The sequence below is a fragment of the Mastigoproctus giganteus genome, chromosome 2 (genome assembly GCF_048544385.1).
Source record: "Mastigoproctus giganteus isolate SK-2022 chromosome 2, ASM4854438v1, whole genome shotgun sequence".
Classification (NCBI taxonomy): Eukaryota; Metazoa; Arthropoda; class Arachnida; order Uropygi; family Thelyphonidae; genus Mastigoproctus; species Mastigoproctus giganteus.
The window spans coordinates 52,307,602-52,326,483 of NC_143576.1; the positions used below are offsets into that span (position 1 = coordinate 52,307,602).

The following is an 18,882-nucleotide window of genomic DNA, read 5'->3' on the forward strand; positions in this document are numbered from 1 at the left end:
TATGCAATGGGACCAACTGTGGGTTACCAAAAGCATTCATGGAAGTAATTGTAGAACTTTTTATACCAATTAAGAGATACTGTTCAAGACTTACACTTAAATGGATGTCCGATGTACAGATGAGACTTGCGGCAGGGAAGAAAAATGGATGGGATGTGTAAAAATTATAAGGTGATACAGAAGAATAAGATAGATTAAGGTAGAATGAGGTAAATCAGTTTGCAATCAATTCAGAAAGGAGGTTAGGCAAGCTAAGGCAGATTATGAGAAATCTCCGGCAAAGAATGTAAAGAAAAGTAGCAAAGACTTCTTTACTTGTGTAATCACTAAACGAAAGGGGGTGAATCACATTGGTCCACTAGATGTGAATAGTTTAACTTTTGATGATCTATTTAGGTTACTCAGATGTCAGTGAGATATCAAAAGTTTATTGAATTCTAACAGGGAGCTAAATCATTTTTAGATAAACAAGAGGAAAGTGGAAGAGAAATTTTTGAAGCTAGAGGTAAAAAAAGGCATCTGCGGGTTGAATAGGATCTATCCAATTTTACTAATGGAGGCTGTTTGTTTTGTTTGTTTGGTTTTTTTTTTTAGGAGCATTAGCAACTAAGGCCATATTCCTCCGGGAATATGCGGTGGTCATTCCCTTGACCTTTCCGCATCCTCCGTATTTGGTGGTGACGGGCTCGAACCCCGGTCTAATCAAGAAGCGTGTGCTACGCACTGCTGCTCCTTCCCACCTGGCTACGGAGACGCCTACTAATGGAGGCAGCAAAAGTGGTAAGCAAAACGTCAGCTATAATTATGAGAGAATCCGGGGGGATAAAAGAGTGAAGTGAATTATACATACTTGTTAGCCTGATTTCTGTTCCAGGGAATGCAATGGAATCTCAGGTTAAAGAAGTATGCAGGATCATGGAGGGAATGCAGTTATATTGTAGTCACACCATGGATTTGTTAAGGGGCAATCTTATGTATATAAAGTGCTTAGCATCATAATACACAGCCATTTCTGAATAAACAGAAAATTTTTAAGGTGGCATCGTTTTAGGTTATATCTCATATTGTGAATACCTTCACAACGAGTTGCCATGATATTGCACTACTTCGAATAAGTAACGCTTCACCTAAGGAGAAGACTAGTGTTACTTATTCTCAGATAGGTACCACCACCCAGACAGCACTGTTTCAGGGCTATTTGGCCCTTCGTCAGTGAGTGGGTAGGTACCCAAGTGATGCAATGATGGCAAAAACAGTTATGAAGTATAACTCCACAATATGAGAGATGCCTGATGGTGTATGATGTATTTAGACTAAGGCGCATTTAGGGCTAGAGCCTCAAGCTGCGAACAAATTTAGACTATGTATATAAAGTGCTTAGCATCATAATACACAGCCATTTCTGAATAAACAGAAAATTTTTAAGGTGGCATCGTTTTAGGTTATATCTCATATTGTGAATACCTTCACAACGAGTTGCCATGATATTGCACTACTTCGAATAAGTAACGCTTCACCTAAGGAGAAGACTAGTGTTACTTATTCTCAGATAGGTACCACCACCCAGACAGCACTGTTTCAGGGCTATTTGGCCCTTCGTCAGTGAGTGGGTAGGTACCCAAGTGATGCAATGATGGCAAAAACAGTTATGAAGTATAACTCCACAATATGAGAGATGCCTGATGGTGTATGATGTATTTAGACTAAGGCGCATTTAGGGCTAGAGCCTCAAGCTGCGAACAAATTTAGACTATGTATATAAAGTGCTTAGCATCATAATACACAGCCATTTCTGAATAAACAGAAAATTTTTAAGGTGGCATCGTTTTAGGTTATATCTCATATTGTGAATACCTTCACAACGAGTTGCCATGATATTGCACTACTTCGAATAAGTAACGCTTCACCTAAGGAGAAGACTAGTGTTACTTATTCTCAGATAGGTACCACCACCCAGACAGCACTGTTTCAGGGCTATTTGGCCCTTCGTCAGTGAGTGGGTAGGTACCCAAGTGATGCAATGATGGCAAAAACAGTTATGAAGTATAACTCCACAATATGAGAGATGCCTGATGGTGTATGATGTATTTAGACTAAGGCGCATTTAGGGCTAGAGCCTCAAGCTGCGAACAAATTTAGACTATGTATATAAAGTGCTTAGCATCATAGTCTGGGTGGTGGTACCTATCTGAGAATAAGTAACACTAGTCTTCTCCTTAGGTGAAGCGTTACTTATTCGAAGTAGTGCAATATCATGGCAACTCGTTGTGAAGGTATTCACAATATGAGATATAACCTAAAACGATGCCACCTTAAAAATTTTCTGTTTATTCAGAAATGGCTGTGTATTATGATGCTAAGCACTTTATATACATAGTCTAAATTTGTTCGCAGCTTGAGGCTCTAGCCCTAAATGCGCCTTAGTCTAAATACATCATACACCATCAGGCATCTCTCATATTGTGGAGTTATACTTCATAACTGTTTTTGCCATCATTGCATCACTTGGGTACCTACCCACTCACTGACGAAGGGCCAAATAGCCCTGAAACAGTGCTGTCTGGGTGGTGGTACCTATCTGAGAATAAGTAATACTAGTCTTCTCCTTAGGTGAAGCGTTACTTTTCGAAGTAGTGCAATATCATGGCAACTTGTTGTGAAGGTATTCACAATATGAGATATAACCTAAAACGATGCCACCTTAAAAATTTTCTGTTTATTCAGAAATGGCTGTGTATTATGATGCTAAGCACTTTATATACATAGTCTAAATTTGTTCGCAGCTTGAGGCTCTAGCCCTAAATGCGCCTTAGTCTAAATACATCATACACCATCAGGCATCTCTCATATTGTGGAGTTATACTTCATAACTGTTTTTGCCATCATTGCATCACTTGGGTACCTACCCACTCACTGACGAAGGGCCAAATAGCCCTGAAACAGTGCTGTCTGGGTGGTGGTACCTATCTGAGAATAAGTAACACTAGTCTTCTCCTTAGGTGAAGCGTTACTTATTCGAAGTAGTGCAATATCATGGCAACTCGTTGTGAAGGTATTCACAATATGAGATATAACCTAAAACGATGCCACCTTAAAAATTTTCTGTTTATTCAGAAATGGCTGTGTATTACGATGCTAAGCACTTTATATACATAGTCTAAATTTGTTCGCAGCTTGAGGCTCTAGCCCTAAATGCGCCTTAGGGGCAATCTTATTTGACTAATCTGACAGAATACTATAAAGTGGTAACAGATTAGCATTAGTTGAGGCATACGATGCAAGAAAGCAAGCTTAAATAGCATCAGTCAAAAAAAAAAAAAAATTGTGCATCCATTTTGTGTATCCAGGATATCTATGAATGCCCCTCCTTGGGGGGCGATTCACAGATATCCTGGATACTCAAAAATAATTTTTATATCATATATTTGGATTTCGGGAAAGCTTATGAACTTTGGCAGGATGCTTAAAGACAGTAATTAGGGTATGCACAAATGCTATGGTACCCACTCAGGGTAGTGGAGAACGAAGAAGACCCAGGGGATAATTATGTAGTCAGATATGAAGTTCTCCAAGCATAGCAGACAGGCTGCCAGGCAGCTCATAGGGTTTTGTTGATGCTACAGGAATTTTACCAGTAGGGTTAAGGAGGTGATTATCCTGTTGTATAAGGGAATGGTTAGGCACATCCTGAGTGCTGCATACTGGTTTGGAAACCTCATTTTAGGAAGGATGTGGATATCCTGGACCAGGTACAGAGATGAGCAATAAGATTAATGACTGCACCAAAAGAGTGCTTTTACCAAAAATGTGTTCAGTTCTGCAAACACCCAGAGTCTTCTGTGAGGAAATCTGATTCAGATATTTCACGCTTTAAGCAGATTGAGTAAGCTCAGTACGATGGAATTGTTCCTCCTGTTCAGACTACACACACACACACATGAGGGGGGGCATAAAATAAAACTGAGGAAGGATGGTTGCTGGATCAATGTGTGGAAATTTTTCTTCAGCCAGCGGGTAGCTGTTTGCTGGAAGAAACTTCCATCTGGTGTTGTGTAAGTAGGTAGTTTGAATAAATTCAAGGAAGAAATCAACAACCTATTGGCAGGGATGGATACGTGATACAGAAAGTTTTTCTCTGGCATAATTGCCACTAGTAATACTAACAGCAGAATTTGATACCCAACTTAAATCGTTATTATTAAATAAAAAACATGAAAAAATCAATCTACCAAGTTTTGTTAATACACTCTTCCAATACAAGGAATATTTTAGATAAACAATCAGAAAGATTTATTACCTCTGAATAATGGGCAACAAAACATTATGAAGGCATTCAGGCTGAAATTTATAATATACAAGCATCTTGAGAATGGATCTGCAGAGTTTCAATCTCAGTTCATTTTTATCATTAACAAATTGGATTGTCTGAGTCATAAAGAGGATGGCCAGTGTACAATCATGTGCTGTATATGCCTAAAAAAAAAAAAAATATATATATATATATATATCCTGTAATTTGCTTTTTATATTTCAAACTAACAAAAACAAAGAAGCATTATATTGACAAATAATTATGTACCTTTGTGAAAAGGATGGATATTGTACTATCACAAGCTTCAAATATCTTAGAAAAAAATTATTAGCTGTAATTTGGTTTTAAGTTTCTATTGAACAAAAAGAGCTCAATTAAATTTAATTTATGACTAAATTATTATAAATTAATAAGCTAAGAAATTTATTTGATGTATTAGAAATAGCACATTAGTAGTATACATGCATCCTGAATGATATGTTTAATTAATGGATCATTGTGGATAAAGTATGAACAATCAACTGGAACTTAGTGTACATAGTGTTTGGAGAAGGGTTCCCCACAACTGTACAATAAGTACTCTGTAAAAGCCAGACAAAAGTATTGTGTGCGGTATGTGAGAAGTATTATGTTGGTTTCTGTTGTTGTGATCTGGCTTTTGGCTGCAGGACTGGCTGTACACACTGCTAGGAGGTAAGCCAGGCTGCCCACTCATTCTCTTGTAGGTCCTGCCACCTAATTGCCTGAGCTTTCAGTGATGGGACCTAAAAAGAAAAAAAACAAAAAAAAAAAACAGATAGAGATTGGGGAATAAGAAAGTCAAGTGGGAGAAAATAGTAAGAAATATTGAGGTGTTCAGGAGGAAGACATCCTCAAAATTATTAGGTGGAGTAAACTCCACTAGGTGAGTGGGACAAAGGAGTGGAAGTCAAAAGATACAAGACAGAGTGTCTGACATTAATTGCTACTTGGCACAAAAGTCATGGTTGAAAGGCAAGGTCCCTTTCTGTGGTTTAGTCATATCCAAATAACTGTCACAATTGTGTTCTGTGGTTTAGTCATATCCAAATAACTGTCACAATTGTAGATGTCCAGGTCACGGTTGAGAGAACAAGTCCCCTCAGCGGCTCAGTCATATCCAGGTATTTGTCACAATTGGAGGTTCTCAGTCTGTGTCTTGTTTAGAGGTTTTACTCACATCAAGATATTTAATCATATCCAGGTGTTTATAGCAATTGGTAGGTCTCAACATCAGCAGTTGGATGTATATTATTCACTATTCAGTGATTGCTCTTTGGCATGCATGTTCTTAGGATGGATGCTAAGATTGTTTCTCCATCTTGCAAAGAGCTCCTGAGCAAAATTTTCAAATGCTGTATATTCCTGTATGTTGTACAGTAGGTGGAATTTCTGATTTCTGGGTAAGTATATGATTTTGGTGATTAATATAGAATGAAGGTCCTCATACAGGGAACAATCATACATAAGATGGTGCCAGCTTTTCAGCTCCCACAAGCACAATATAGATCTTCAATGATGCCCAGTGATATTAACTTGGCTTTAATGGATACATAACATCAAGAAATTTTCGTTGGAACCTCTGCTGTGTAAAAAACCATCGCGGAGGTCTGGGGAAGATCACGCTTACATTCGGCAAGATTTCTGGGTGATTTCCCCCTTTGATCACCTGCTGCAGGTAGTCAAGTAGGCATTGCTTTCTTCTTTACATACATTGGTTGTGTAGTTGAGGATGGTATGCGAAACTGCTTTTAAGAGCTGATATAGCAATCCCATTCTGACTACCTCTAAATCAAGGGGCAGAGCACCTACCAGAATCTAAAGGGCGTGGGTTTTGACCGTACAGCAGGTGCCGATAGTAACAAACAGAATGGACTGCTGAATGGCATCTAGTATTTTCCTGTTGGAAGCTGTAACAGCTTTGGTGAACCAGCTTCCTGAAGCATATGTATAAAAACAGCCTTTCAGAATAATGAGAGGGTTCTTCACTTAAGGCCCTAGTCCTGGCGTGAGGCCCTGACAACAAGAGTAGCATAGTTCTGGATTTTGGTTCGGAGGTATTTCAGATGTGGCTGGAATGAGAGGTTGGTATCAAGCATTACTCCAAGGTACTTCATTTGCGTTGACAATTTAATGGTCTTTCCATCTAATTTTATTTGTGGTGGTCTTCCAGTATTTAGTTTGCCTTGGTCGGAGATATCTGAGGGTTATTCTCTTTTGCCCAGCTTTGGAGAATGCAAAGGGCATGATTAGCAAGGATCTCGAGCCCAGCCCTGGAGTCCCGGCCACAGTGATGATAAGATCATCAGCATATGCTTGAGATTTGACCTCTCCCAGATCAATGTGGCGGAAGCATTTCAAAACAATATTCCATAATAAAGGTCCCAAGACCGAACCCTGTAGGCAGCCGCAGATGTTTCTGGAGACTTTGTGATATGGAGCATTAACTACAACGGATCTGATGAAGAGATATTATTTGATCGTCCCATAAAGATTTTTAGGGATGGAAACTCTGCAAAGTCTGCCAAGGATGCATGGCGACCAAACTGAATCAAACACCCCAGTGAAGTCAATGGCAATAATCAAGAAGTACTTCTTGTCTGCTGAATGGCAGCAGCCACTATAAGAAGATTCTGTAAGGCATCAACCATGGAGTAACCAGGTCTAAACTCATACTGTTTTGGTGAAGGCAAATTGGCACTTTCCCAGTGGTGCAAAATTCTTTTGTGGAGCAATCTTTCAAATAGTTTACTAAGGACTGCGATTGGGCAGTAGGATTCTCGTAACTCTGGAGGTTTTGTGAGGTTCTTAAGGATGAGTTTCAAGTCGGCTATTTTCCAATCGCTTGGGAATATTCTAGTTTGTAAACAGCAGTTGAGGAGATTTAAAATGATCTTGGGAGTTTTAAAATTTAAAATGAACTCGGCAGTTTTCTTGATTATTTCAGGCTTCAGCAGGTCTGGTCCTGGGCATTTTCTATCCCTGATCGGAGTAGTTGCAGCATGGAGCACATCGATACTAAATGGGGGCTCCAGGTTATACACTGAAAGGACAGAATTTGTGGGATACCTGGTTCCTGGGCAAACACGATGCTGCCAGTCCTGTCACTAGTGGACCAACCCACTGCTGGCAGGTATATAGGTACACTGCATTCATGTAGACGGTAATTCAATGTCAGTATGGATAAATGTTGTGAGTTAACTGACTCTGAAAGAGGAATGATAGAGTGCCAACGCATGGGTCACTCTATCCCAGAGGTGGTAAGGAAATTGCCAAATCGATGGTATCAAGAGTGTATCAGGAATATGCCATTTCCGGAATAATTCTTGGTGAATGAACGTCGTCGTCGACTTCAAAAGTGAGTCAATCACCTTTGCCACTAGACTGGAACAGTGAAATTATTCACAACAAGCTCTATTTTGCTGCTCACTGTAAGTGATAAAACTGCTTCTATGAAGTCATTTTATTTGAACTGCAAAACTGTTTAGATTTATTTTCATTATTGTCATTTACATGTTAGATAGCAAGTCATGCAAAAGGTGCTAAATTTACTAATGGGGTAGGAATATTATGGTTTATTTCAGTTTTTTTTAACAAGATAACTTCTCTCAAAAAAAAAAAATGTAAATTACCATTATATATAACTTAATAGAAGCCATAAGTGAGATGGCTGCAATGGCACTTGCTGCCACTTCTGAGTCTACCTGTAACTATTTCACATGAAGTTGTCTGAATATAATTTTTTAAACTTCTCTTTTCTGTTACGAAATTAAATTTTGCTGGTTTGCTTATCAGATTTTAATTTGTAAATATGGAAAATTGTTTAATGTTGCAACATAATCTTTGAACTTAATTTATAATTTTTCATCATTCATCAGCTGTTTTATGTATTTATCTCTCCCACTCTTCAGACATGCACTCCAAATAAAAGTGTTCAAATCCCCCCCCCCCCCATGCATGTATATCATCTTACACAGTACATTAGAAGCCGGTATTGGTTGTATCAATGGTGGTTGAATGCCTTGATGGGCAACTGTGGTTTTCCAAAATTCCACAATAGCAGATGTATTGGGAATCTTGATAATCTCATAAGCTCATAGAACAGGCACAGCAAACCATATAGTGCAGGGGTGGGGAACCTATGACTTTTTGTCTATTTCTCTTAGATCCAAAAATCTGTCTTTTATTTCATGACAACACCAAACTCAAAATATTTTTAAGGTAAATTTTATCTATTCTCTCTTTTATAGCTGGTGAAGGGAACAAAGGGGTGCTCTTATGAAGAAAGGCTTAAGTTCTGCAAATTGCAGCTTCTGGAGACTAGGCACCTGCAAGGCAATCTGACTGAGATGTATAAGGTCTTGAATGGATTGAGCAGTTCAATGCTGATGGAATTATTCCTCTTGCTCAGATTACAAACCTGAGGGGGCATAGATTCAAACTGAAGAAAGACAGTTGTAGAATAGATGTGTGGAAGTCTGCCTTTAGCCAGCAGGTAGCTGATTGCTGGAACAAACTTCTATCTGTTGTTGTGGAAGTTGACAGCTTAAATAAATTCAAGTCAGAACTAGACAAACATTTGGAATGAATGGATCAGTGAAATGGGAAGGGTTTTTTTTTGGCTGATGCTGTATAAGCTTGCTTTCTTGCATTGTGTGTCCCTACTAATGCTAAAAACGCAATTTAAGGTACTCAAGCAACTCTCGATTTACAAACATTCACTATAAAGAATGACATAATCATTCAAAATTTATTAATGTCTCCAATAGATAAAGTTCCTTATAAAACGAAATGCTAAACTTATAGTGAACATAACTAAGATTTAAATAAATAAACTTAAAAAAAATGTATTTATTACAATAATTATCAGAAAATTATAATATGATTATTATATTGAACTATTCTTGGTTATTAAAACTAATCTAGCCAGAAAAAAGACAGTGGCTTACATGCCACACCACACAGAAGTGATTCCCCTATTATAATATAATAGGATCATCACTTTCTTTGCCTTGGTTATCTTAGATGGTCAATAAGATAACCATCTAACCAAGGCAAAGAAAGTGATGATCCTATTCCCCTATTATAATATAATAGGATCATCACTTTCTTTGCCTTGGTTATCTTAGATGGTCAACACTTATATTAGAGTCTGGGAAAGGGAAGCTTCCCCATCCCTTTCTCTTTCAATCACAAAGATACCTGAAATGTATAATAGCAGCACTGTAACACACAGCAAAAAATGCACCCAACCGATCTTTCACATTGCACAGCAACAACAACAGACATGGTCAGCTGTTTTACAGACACCGTTAGAGACACATCTAAATTCTGAAGTAATAGAAGAACCTGATATTCCACAGCTTCCCAGAACATTTACAAGGCAGAAAATGGCTGCAAATATTAAATCAGTTTCTGAAGGGTTGGTTGAAGAAGAAGACACAAATATGGAAAGAATTGCAAAAGTGAAAAGGAGCATTTATGACTGTCTAGCATGCTACAGTGAGATTTTTGAAGAAAAAAGAAACTAACTGTGCAATCTTCTATAAAAACATATTTTAAGAAGGTGGAAAACCCAGCTGTTTCTTCATTATCAGATTTCCTTCCATCTACCTCATCTTGTGACAAGTATTGAACTCTGATGAAGATATTGACAAGTAAAGTTGAATACATATGTATGTACAGTACATATATTATGTTAGTACTCATTTCTTTATTTATATTTTGTAACTATGTTTTTAATTAAAATTAACAAGTACGAAATCTTGTTTTTTTTTATTCTTTTTCTTATTTTACATTACGTATCGTATATGATAAACCATAATGCATACATACATTATAATAAAACGTATTGTATAGACCAGGACTGGCGAACCTTTTTAAGGGTGCATGCCAAAACTGGCTAAATCTTTTTTAAAAAAAACTAACCTCACATGCCACTCAGAATTTTGCAAAGTACAATGGAACATAGACTATCCAAACTGTCAATTATCTGAACCATCGCTGCCTCCCCCCCAAATTACAGTATCTACTTTTAGTGCACTGGTTGTTATGCTGAAATATTACTCCTGCTCCTTAATGCATTTGAAGGCTCACTCACACGGAGGCCTTCAGTGCACTAGAAACTGCAATGGCATGGTGTGAGTAACAATCTGAATGCAGTTCTACAGAGATAGCACTATTAAAGAGGATGAGAGATCCTGCTGTGAAAAAAAAAAAAATCTTGCCGTGTTTGGATTGTTGTTGTTGTGTTTGGATTTTTCTGGTGCAATGGCTACTTAGACCATATTGCACCTATCATAGTACTTAATACTAGTTTTATTGTCTTCTATGGAAGCAGTTAGAAACTGCTTTTCCAGGAGTATGTGTTTTATTGTGAGTGGCCTGTGGCAGTGCAAACAGTATGGAGGGTGATTACCTGATAACAGGGAAAGATGGGTCAAATGAGTGTGGCCTATTCGGACTCTTGCCAGGACTACCTCTTTTTGTCTGTTTGTGTGAAAACTGGAGGCCCATAATTGCGGTACAGGTTTAATTTCAAGGAGTTTGTTATGTATAGCATTTGCCACTGAAGCGTCCATTGTGCCTTACATATATTTCGTATATGCATTTTGTAATCACCGAACGGTACCAGAAAATTCACTGGGGCTGTGCTGGATGGATGCTGAGCAGCAGCATCTAAACAATCTCGCATGGTTCAAAGAAAAATTCAAGATTACATATGTTAAAAACTAAACCTTCTGAAGATTCATTATACTCTTATTTGTGTGCAATTACTTGTGTTTGTTTATTTCTGTTTATTTAAAAAAAAAAAAAAAAATGTGGTTTATAGTTGAAACCATGTAAAACAATTAATTAAGTAAGTTCGAAATAAATATAATATACAATGTTTTTTCAAAGTGTTTTGGTTATTATTTACAAACCAATTCCTAAATAAATTATTTTTTATAATATTTAATATTTCAAAATAGAGTAGTAATAACCTTGCATACAATAATTTAATCGTAGGCTTATTTACAATTTGTATAAACCTGGTATTCTTGTGTATGTTTGATTAACAAACTATTTGATTAACTGATCCAACCTTGGTCCCAATTAGTTTGGATAATCGATATTCTGTATTGTTATTTTTCTGATACACATTTTACTTGACAAAAGCATAACCAAACAAATAATGAAATAAAAAACATCATTTCAAAGATGCTTTAATGATGTATTAAAATAAAATCCTTCATAACAAAAATATAACTTTTAGCTTACAAAACAAATTTAATATAAAATGATAAACTTCTCTGATATTATAAATATAAAACATCAGTGAGACTTCTGTTGCTGCACCAATGAAGACAGATACTTTACATCACTATACTTTGTAACTTTTAGAGCTATGCATGCAGCACTAGTTTCATCCATAAGACTACTCCTATGACACCAGATTTAACAAAGTTCATCACTGAGGACAAAGACTCACAAGAATATGTGATTAGAAAATTGTTAGCAATGCTGCTGCCAGATTTTTTAAACAGACAAAAGTTTCAGGAATGGAATTCCAAACTTTTAATACCTCATTTTCTGCAATTTTCTATGCTAATCACTAGTCTTTCCCATCACTAGTCATTCCCTTTCAGTATTTTCTAAATCAGCTATGAGGTCAATAAATTTTTGCCTCCAAATTGAGCTGCTCTGAAAATCAATCAATTGCATCTCAAATCATCCAGGTCGATCCACTGAAACATATTCAGCTTCAGTTCGGCTAGTTTTATACTTCTGCAAACTTAATGAATTTTGTAGTTTCTTCCAATTCTCTGAACTTGACAAAACTTGAAGAAAATTGTTGAATAGTTAACTTAATTTTTTTGGGATGCTCTGAATTCCGCATCCTAAAAAATTTGTATGCGTGCCCCTTCATTGGGCACGTGTGCCATAGGTTTGCCGCCCCTGGTACAGACCATTCGATGTTTAGTACATGGTTTTAATGCTTTAAAATGTGTACCTTAGCCATTTTAAAGCATTAAAATGTGTACCTTGCATTCCTGAGCTTTTACAATACATATCATATACATTTAACAATACGTATTGTAAAAGCTCAGGAATGCAAGGTACACATAACGAACAAAATATATAACGAACAATGTCTTGGAACGGAACTCGTTCGTAAACTGAGAGTTGCCTGTATTTACAAATATCAATCATAGATGTGTACAGTTCATTAATTTTTAGGTACATATTTATTTTGTATCAAAACATTTTTTTTTCTCTATGCTCTTTCTGCGGTAGTTTTATATTAAGACAACTTTTGTTCATATTCAATAAACTTGATTGTAAATGTTACACATATCTTGGTCAATTTTGGAATTTTGTGATATTCAAACATCCCTGTAATTCTGAGACTATTAAGTTGAACTAATCAACTTCAGTCACTGTGAAAAATATCATTTGTTGGTATGGCTTTATTGTCTGCCTTTTTTTTTTTTTTTTTTTTTCTTTTTGTTAGAAGATCAAAAAATTCTCTGTACTTCTGGGGTTGGCATTAGCATTAATAGAGGCATATGATGCAAGAGCAAGCTTATACAGCATTAAAAAAAAAAAAAAAAAAATCCCATTTCACAAAACTATTCGCTCTAAAAGTTTGTCCAGTTCTTCCTTGAACTTATTTAAGCTATCAACTTCCATGACAAATGGAAGTTTGTTCCGGCATTAACCACCCGCTGGCAAAAAGGGAAATTTCCAAACATCTATTCTACAACTGTCCTTCAATTTGAATTTACGCTCCCTTGGGTTTGTAATCTGAGCAAGAGGAAGAATCCCATCAGCAATGAACCTGCTCAACCCATTCAAGGCTTTATACACCTTAAATACAGATCACCTCGTAGGTGCCTAAGTCTCCAGATGCTGCAATTTGCAGAATTTAAGCCTTTCTTGGTAAGAAGTTGTTCACAAGAGTCATTACTAACAGATTAGAAAGAATACTTGATGAGAATCAACCGAAAGAGCAAGCTGGCTTTAGGACAGGATTCTCAACTATGGACCACCTTCACGTAATATCACAGCTAATGGAGAAAGAAAATGAATATAAAACACCATTATGCCTGGCATTTGTGGATTATGAAAAGGCTTTTGACTCCATACAGCATAAGGCAATGTTTCGGGAACTAGAAAGACAAGGCATAGATACCCCCCACATATTATGATTTTGAAGAAAATATATGAGAGTGTTACCTCCTTTATTAGACTAGACAAAGACAGTAGGAAATTTAAAATCAAGAAAGGAGTTCTACAAGGAGACACAATATCTCCGAAGCTGTTTACTGCTGCCCTTGAGGAAGCTTTCAGAAGATTAGACTGGTCGCAGAAAGGAGTCAATGTGAACGGAGAGTACATAAACCATTTACGATTTGCAGATGACATTGTGGTCATAAGCCACGATCCAAAAGATTAGAGGAAAATCTTAATCAGTTATGCACAGTTAGTAAGGATTTTGGACTAAAGATGAATATGGCTAAAACAAAAGTAAATAATAATAATAAATTTTCTGTTTATACTCCGGGACGACCAAACGGTCAGAGGAGTTCACAAGATAGACAGAATACCAGAAACAGCACCGTATTCAGTAGTCACGGGCTTGAACCCCGGTCACTCAAGGCACGTGTACTTATGCACCCGCGCGCCTGACCACTAGGCTACGGCGATGAACAAGTATGCCACAGAAAGGGAAATAATGATTGAAGGAGCAGTAATTGAAAAGATGGAGTCATATACTTATCTGGAACAAGTTATTAGCTGTAATAATGATAAATGGCTGGAAGTCAAGAGAAGAATAAATTTTGGATGGATAGCATTCAGGAAATATAGTCACATACTGAAGAGCAATATCCCAGTTTGTCCGAAACGTAAAATAATGAACCAATGTATACTCCCCACCATGACTTATGGAAGTGAAACTTGGGCATTCACCAAAAGAATGGAAGAGAAGCTGAGAACTACACAGCGAAGAATGGAACAAATTATTTTGGGAATCAGACTGTTAGATAAGAAGAGAAACACATGGATTAGGCAGCAAACTCAAGTAAAGGACATTCTTATCAAAACTAAAGAACTAAAATGGTCTTGGGCAGGACACATAGCTTGAAGACATTATGACAGATGGACTAAAAAAATAACAGAATGGTACCCAAGAGGAGCTAGAAGAAATCTTGGAAAACAAAGGCAGAGATGGATAGATGAAATTCATGAGTTTGTGGGTAGTAAATGTATGGCCAGTGCTCAAAACAGAAGGAACTGGAAAGTTGCTGGAGAGGCCTTCATCCTGCAGTGGATTGAAAATGGCTAATGATGATGATGATGGTAAGAAGACCCCTTCATTCACCTCACCAATCTTGTTGCCCTTCTCTGTACTTGTTCTAGCAACTCTACATCCTTCCGAAAATGTGGCCTCCAGACCTGTATGCAGTACTCAAAGCGTGCCTGACCATTGCCTTATACAAAGGAATAATCACCTCCTTCTCCCTTCCAGCAAAATTCATATATATCATTGACAAGACCCCCATGACCTGCTCTGCAACCTGTCTGCACTGCTCAGAAAACTTCATATCTGACTGCACAATTACCCCAGGCATAGCCAGGATTTTTTGTCAACAGGTACATTCACTAAAATAGGTGCCAACTGCCTAAATGTAAAAAGTGTCACAACACCAGATTTCAGCATCAGAGGTACAATGTACCTGCTTACCCTACCCTGGCCACACCATTAAATTACCACTGGGTCTTTTTCATAGAAAGTTCTTAGAAGGTTCAGAGTTGGGTTATTTGGTTGCCCACTGTTATTCATTAATGATAATGCCTGATGTTATCTGTATCATCACAATTCACATGGCAAGCCGTGTGGATAATCTAAAAGTTGGAAAGGTAGGTAACAAAATTAACAAGGCATGCTACTTTAATACTCTATAATAAAACAATTAATGAAATAGTCTGAAAAAGCAAAAGCAGCAATATTATACAAGGAAAAGTATACGACTATTTATTTCAAATGAATGCCATTGCCAGTGAGGCTCCATTTTGAGCCATGCTTTTTATTTGATCTGTGAGTGCAATACCAAAGCAACTTTTGTATTTCACCTACAAAAATGAGATAAATGCATTTTGTAGCAAACTTCGTTTTCTCAGAACTAGATAAAAATCGAGGCTTTGTTCTATCTCTTCAGCATATTAAATAGTTTTGATAACTCAAGGCTTTTGCCCTATAATTTTGCCCTCTTTAAGTAGTTAATAGGTAGTTTAGGCAGTTAATAGGAATATACAATGGCTAATGCAAAATCTTACATATGGGTAAATATGATCCTCAGTTAATTTGCTAGTAAGGAAGCAAAACCCCTGGTAGTTGAAGAGGGAAAAAATTAGGAATAAAAGTAGAATATGACATGAAGTTCTCAGCAGTCTTGAGGGGGGGGGGGGAGAGTGGAAGGTGAGAATAGGGTTTTATTGATGTTACATACGGAACCTTGCTGATACAGAGAAAGAAGCAATTCGATTATCCCATATATAAAGCAATAGTAAGGAACATCTTGAATAACAGTGAGTGGCTTATGTGATAAATAATGTTTAATTTAATTTATTTTCTGTAAGCCTCAATAAACAGATGACCTGATGACACTAGTGGCAGAGAAGTACATTATATGCTTATTATTTTGCATAAAGCATGGGACTATGCTTAAGATTCACTACTGAACGAGTTAGTGCCTTCGCATGTTTTGTTTGTAGTTAACTGTCAAAGTCGATAATTGGCATAGTTTTTTTATCTTATATTGTGAATACCTTCACAACGAGTGGCCGAGGTATTGCACTGGCTTGAATAAGTATCGCTTCACCAGTGGAGAAGACTAATGTTACTTATTCTCAGTGGATACCACCACATATATGTCACCGTTTCGAAGATGGCTGGCTTTACATTGATGGGTGGGCAGGTACCCTAGTGTTGCAATAGTGACAACCCAGCTAAAGTATAAGTCCACAATGAGAGAGATGCTTGAGGGTGGGTAGCAGTATAAACTAAGTTGATTATTTTGCATGAAGCATGGGACTATGCTTAAGATTCACTATTGAACAGATTAGTGCCTTTGCACCATGTTTTGTTCGTAATGAATGGTCAAAGCCGATAATTGGAATCATTTTAATTTTATCCCATATTATGAATACCTTTACAATGAGTGACCGAAGAGAAGCTAATCAGTTTTGAAATGGTGCCATCTGGGTGGTGGTATCCATTGAGAATAAGTAACATTATTCTCTCCACTGGTGAAGTGTTACTTATTCAAAGCAGTGCAATACCTCGGCAGCTCGTTGTGAAGGTATTCACAATATGAGATACAAGCCGATTACTGACTTTGACAGTTCACTATGAATAAAACATGGTGCAAAGGCACTAACCCGTTCAATAATAATCAAATGCTTATATATAATTGATAATTTACATTTGGATAATTATCATGAGATACAGAAATCTACAGAAGGTGCAATCAAGTGACAAAGTGGTTAGCCAAGCTACAGCAGATTATAAGAATTTTTTGGGAAAGAATACAAAAAAAAAATGGCAAAAATTTCTTTACTTATATAAACACTAGTAGGAGTGGGATGAATCACATTGTTCCACTAGATACGAAGGCGAAGGTAAAGAATGCCAACACGAGAACGACGAGAAACGTCGGATAACTTATGCGGAAAATTAGATTCCCGATACAGTACTCTAGCGCTGCTCGTTCGGTAAACAGCCGGTAGGTGTTATTGGTCTGGAGCAAAGTCGAGAACGATATACTGATTGACAGGTAGGCGTGTTGTTGTTGTTTTGGTTTTTAGGTGCATTAGCAACAAAGGCCATATTGCTCTGGGGATATGCGGTGGGATATGCACTGCTGCTCCTGCCCACCTGGCTACGGAGGTGCAGGTAGGCGTGACAAACAATGTGCTGATTCGTGCACGAACACAACACATTGGTTTAGTATTCTGTAACTCAGAAGCACTAATGGTAACTTTCCCTAATCAACGCTTTCCATAATGGTAAAAAAAGGTCAGGTTACTTCCACTTGAATCCCATGGGAGCCTGAATCCCTCCCGAAGTGGAGGGGGTAACCTAACCTTTTTTCTTTAGGATCATGGATGGACCAGAAATTTTTATTAACAAAACGTTAATTTTTTTATTAGTGTACTTTTATTTTTTAAGACACTCATGTGGATACACACGCATCATAATGTCAATCAACACCTCAATAGCTATTCACTATATATATATATAAAAAGAATCATTCTTTCTTTTCCTATTATTTCCTAACCTACCATTTAAGGTCAGGTTATGAAATATAACGAAAAATAGAGAAACCTTTTCCTTTTTTTGTAACCAAACCTAAATCAACAATACAGTATAGCAGGGGTGGCCAACTTAATTTGTGATGTGATCTACTTTTTTCCTTCAAAATGTACCATGACCTACCATCTCAAAAAATTTCATTGCACAAGGTTAAAAAAGTTAATCAACACATATTGAAAAATGTTGTTTGTAAATTTTAAAATTCAATACAATTCAGAATTCTTATTTTAAATTCATACGTATTTAAAATTTTAATTTATGCAAAGTTTGTGTCTTCATGTCATTTGCCAAGCTTTCAAAATCGGGAATATACTGTGATAAGTCCAACCATAAAGAATCTTCTGTATGCAAGTCCGTAAGAGCACAGCGATTCTTTGTCTTTGTTTGTTTAAAATAATCGTAAGAGCACAGCGATTCTTCGTCTTTGTTTGTTTAAAATATGAAAAGGCCGATTCACAGAGATATGTGGAACCAAAACAGGAATTTAAAAGTTCACTGCATTTTTTTACATGTGAGTACTTTTCTCGGCAAACATATTTCCAAAAGTTTCTTCTGATGATCTGGCTTTTAGGAAGATATCGTTTCGCAATGTAATAATTTCATTTTCAAATAATATTTTCTCCATGTGAAAAATCACAGCGATTTTTTTTGCAATTTGTTTCGTATCTAAGAGGACATTAAATGGATAAGAAATATATTGAACAATGTCTTCAATTGTTTTAAAATCACTGATTCTGGTTTCAAAATCATCCACTACATTCTCAATTTCAGAAACATATTTCTCACTATTAAATTTGAAAACAGGACATTTTTGCAAATGATCGAATTTTTTTTTTTGAGATCCTTAGCCATTGCCAAAATTTGATATTAATATACAGAAATACTACTAATCATGTCACCCACATTTTTATTTTTTACTTGTAATTCCAAATTCAGATCACTTAATTTACTGGTAAAATCTGCCAAAAAAGCCAGATCACGCAACCATTCCATATCTTGTAGCTGCTGATAATCATCTCCCCTTTGATCAACAAATTTTTTAATTTCATTCAGCAAATTTTGAAATCTCTGTAGAAACTTGCTCCGACTCAGCCACCTCACATCTGTGTGTAATATCAGATCTGGTTCTTTTTCATCGAGTTGCATTTTGAAGTCTCCTTTGAAGAGATTGTCCACTGATTCACAATTTCGA

General features: G+C 36.8%; 1 protein-coding gene across 1 annotated transcript in view; it reads right to left on the reverse strand.

Annotated features, from left to right (window-relative positions):
* The window catches only part of LOC150089302 (uncharacterized), a 600,028-nt gene that overhangs the window by 228,709 nt on the left and 352,437 nt on the right, over positions 1-18,882 (reverse strand). The window contains exon 9 of the mRNA XM_090389942.1: positions 4,298-4,473. Within this exon, the coding sequence (XP_090246068.1) occupies positions 4,298-4,473 (176 nt within the window). The remainder of the gene's footprint in view (positions 1-4,297; positions 4,474-18,882) is intronic.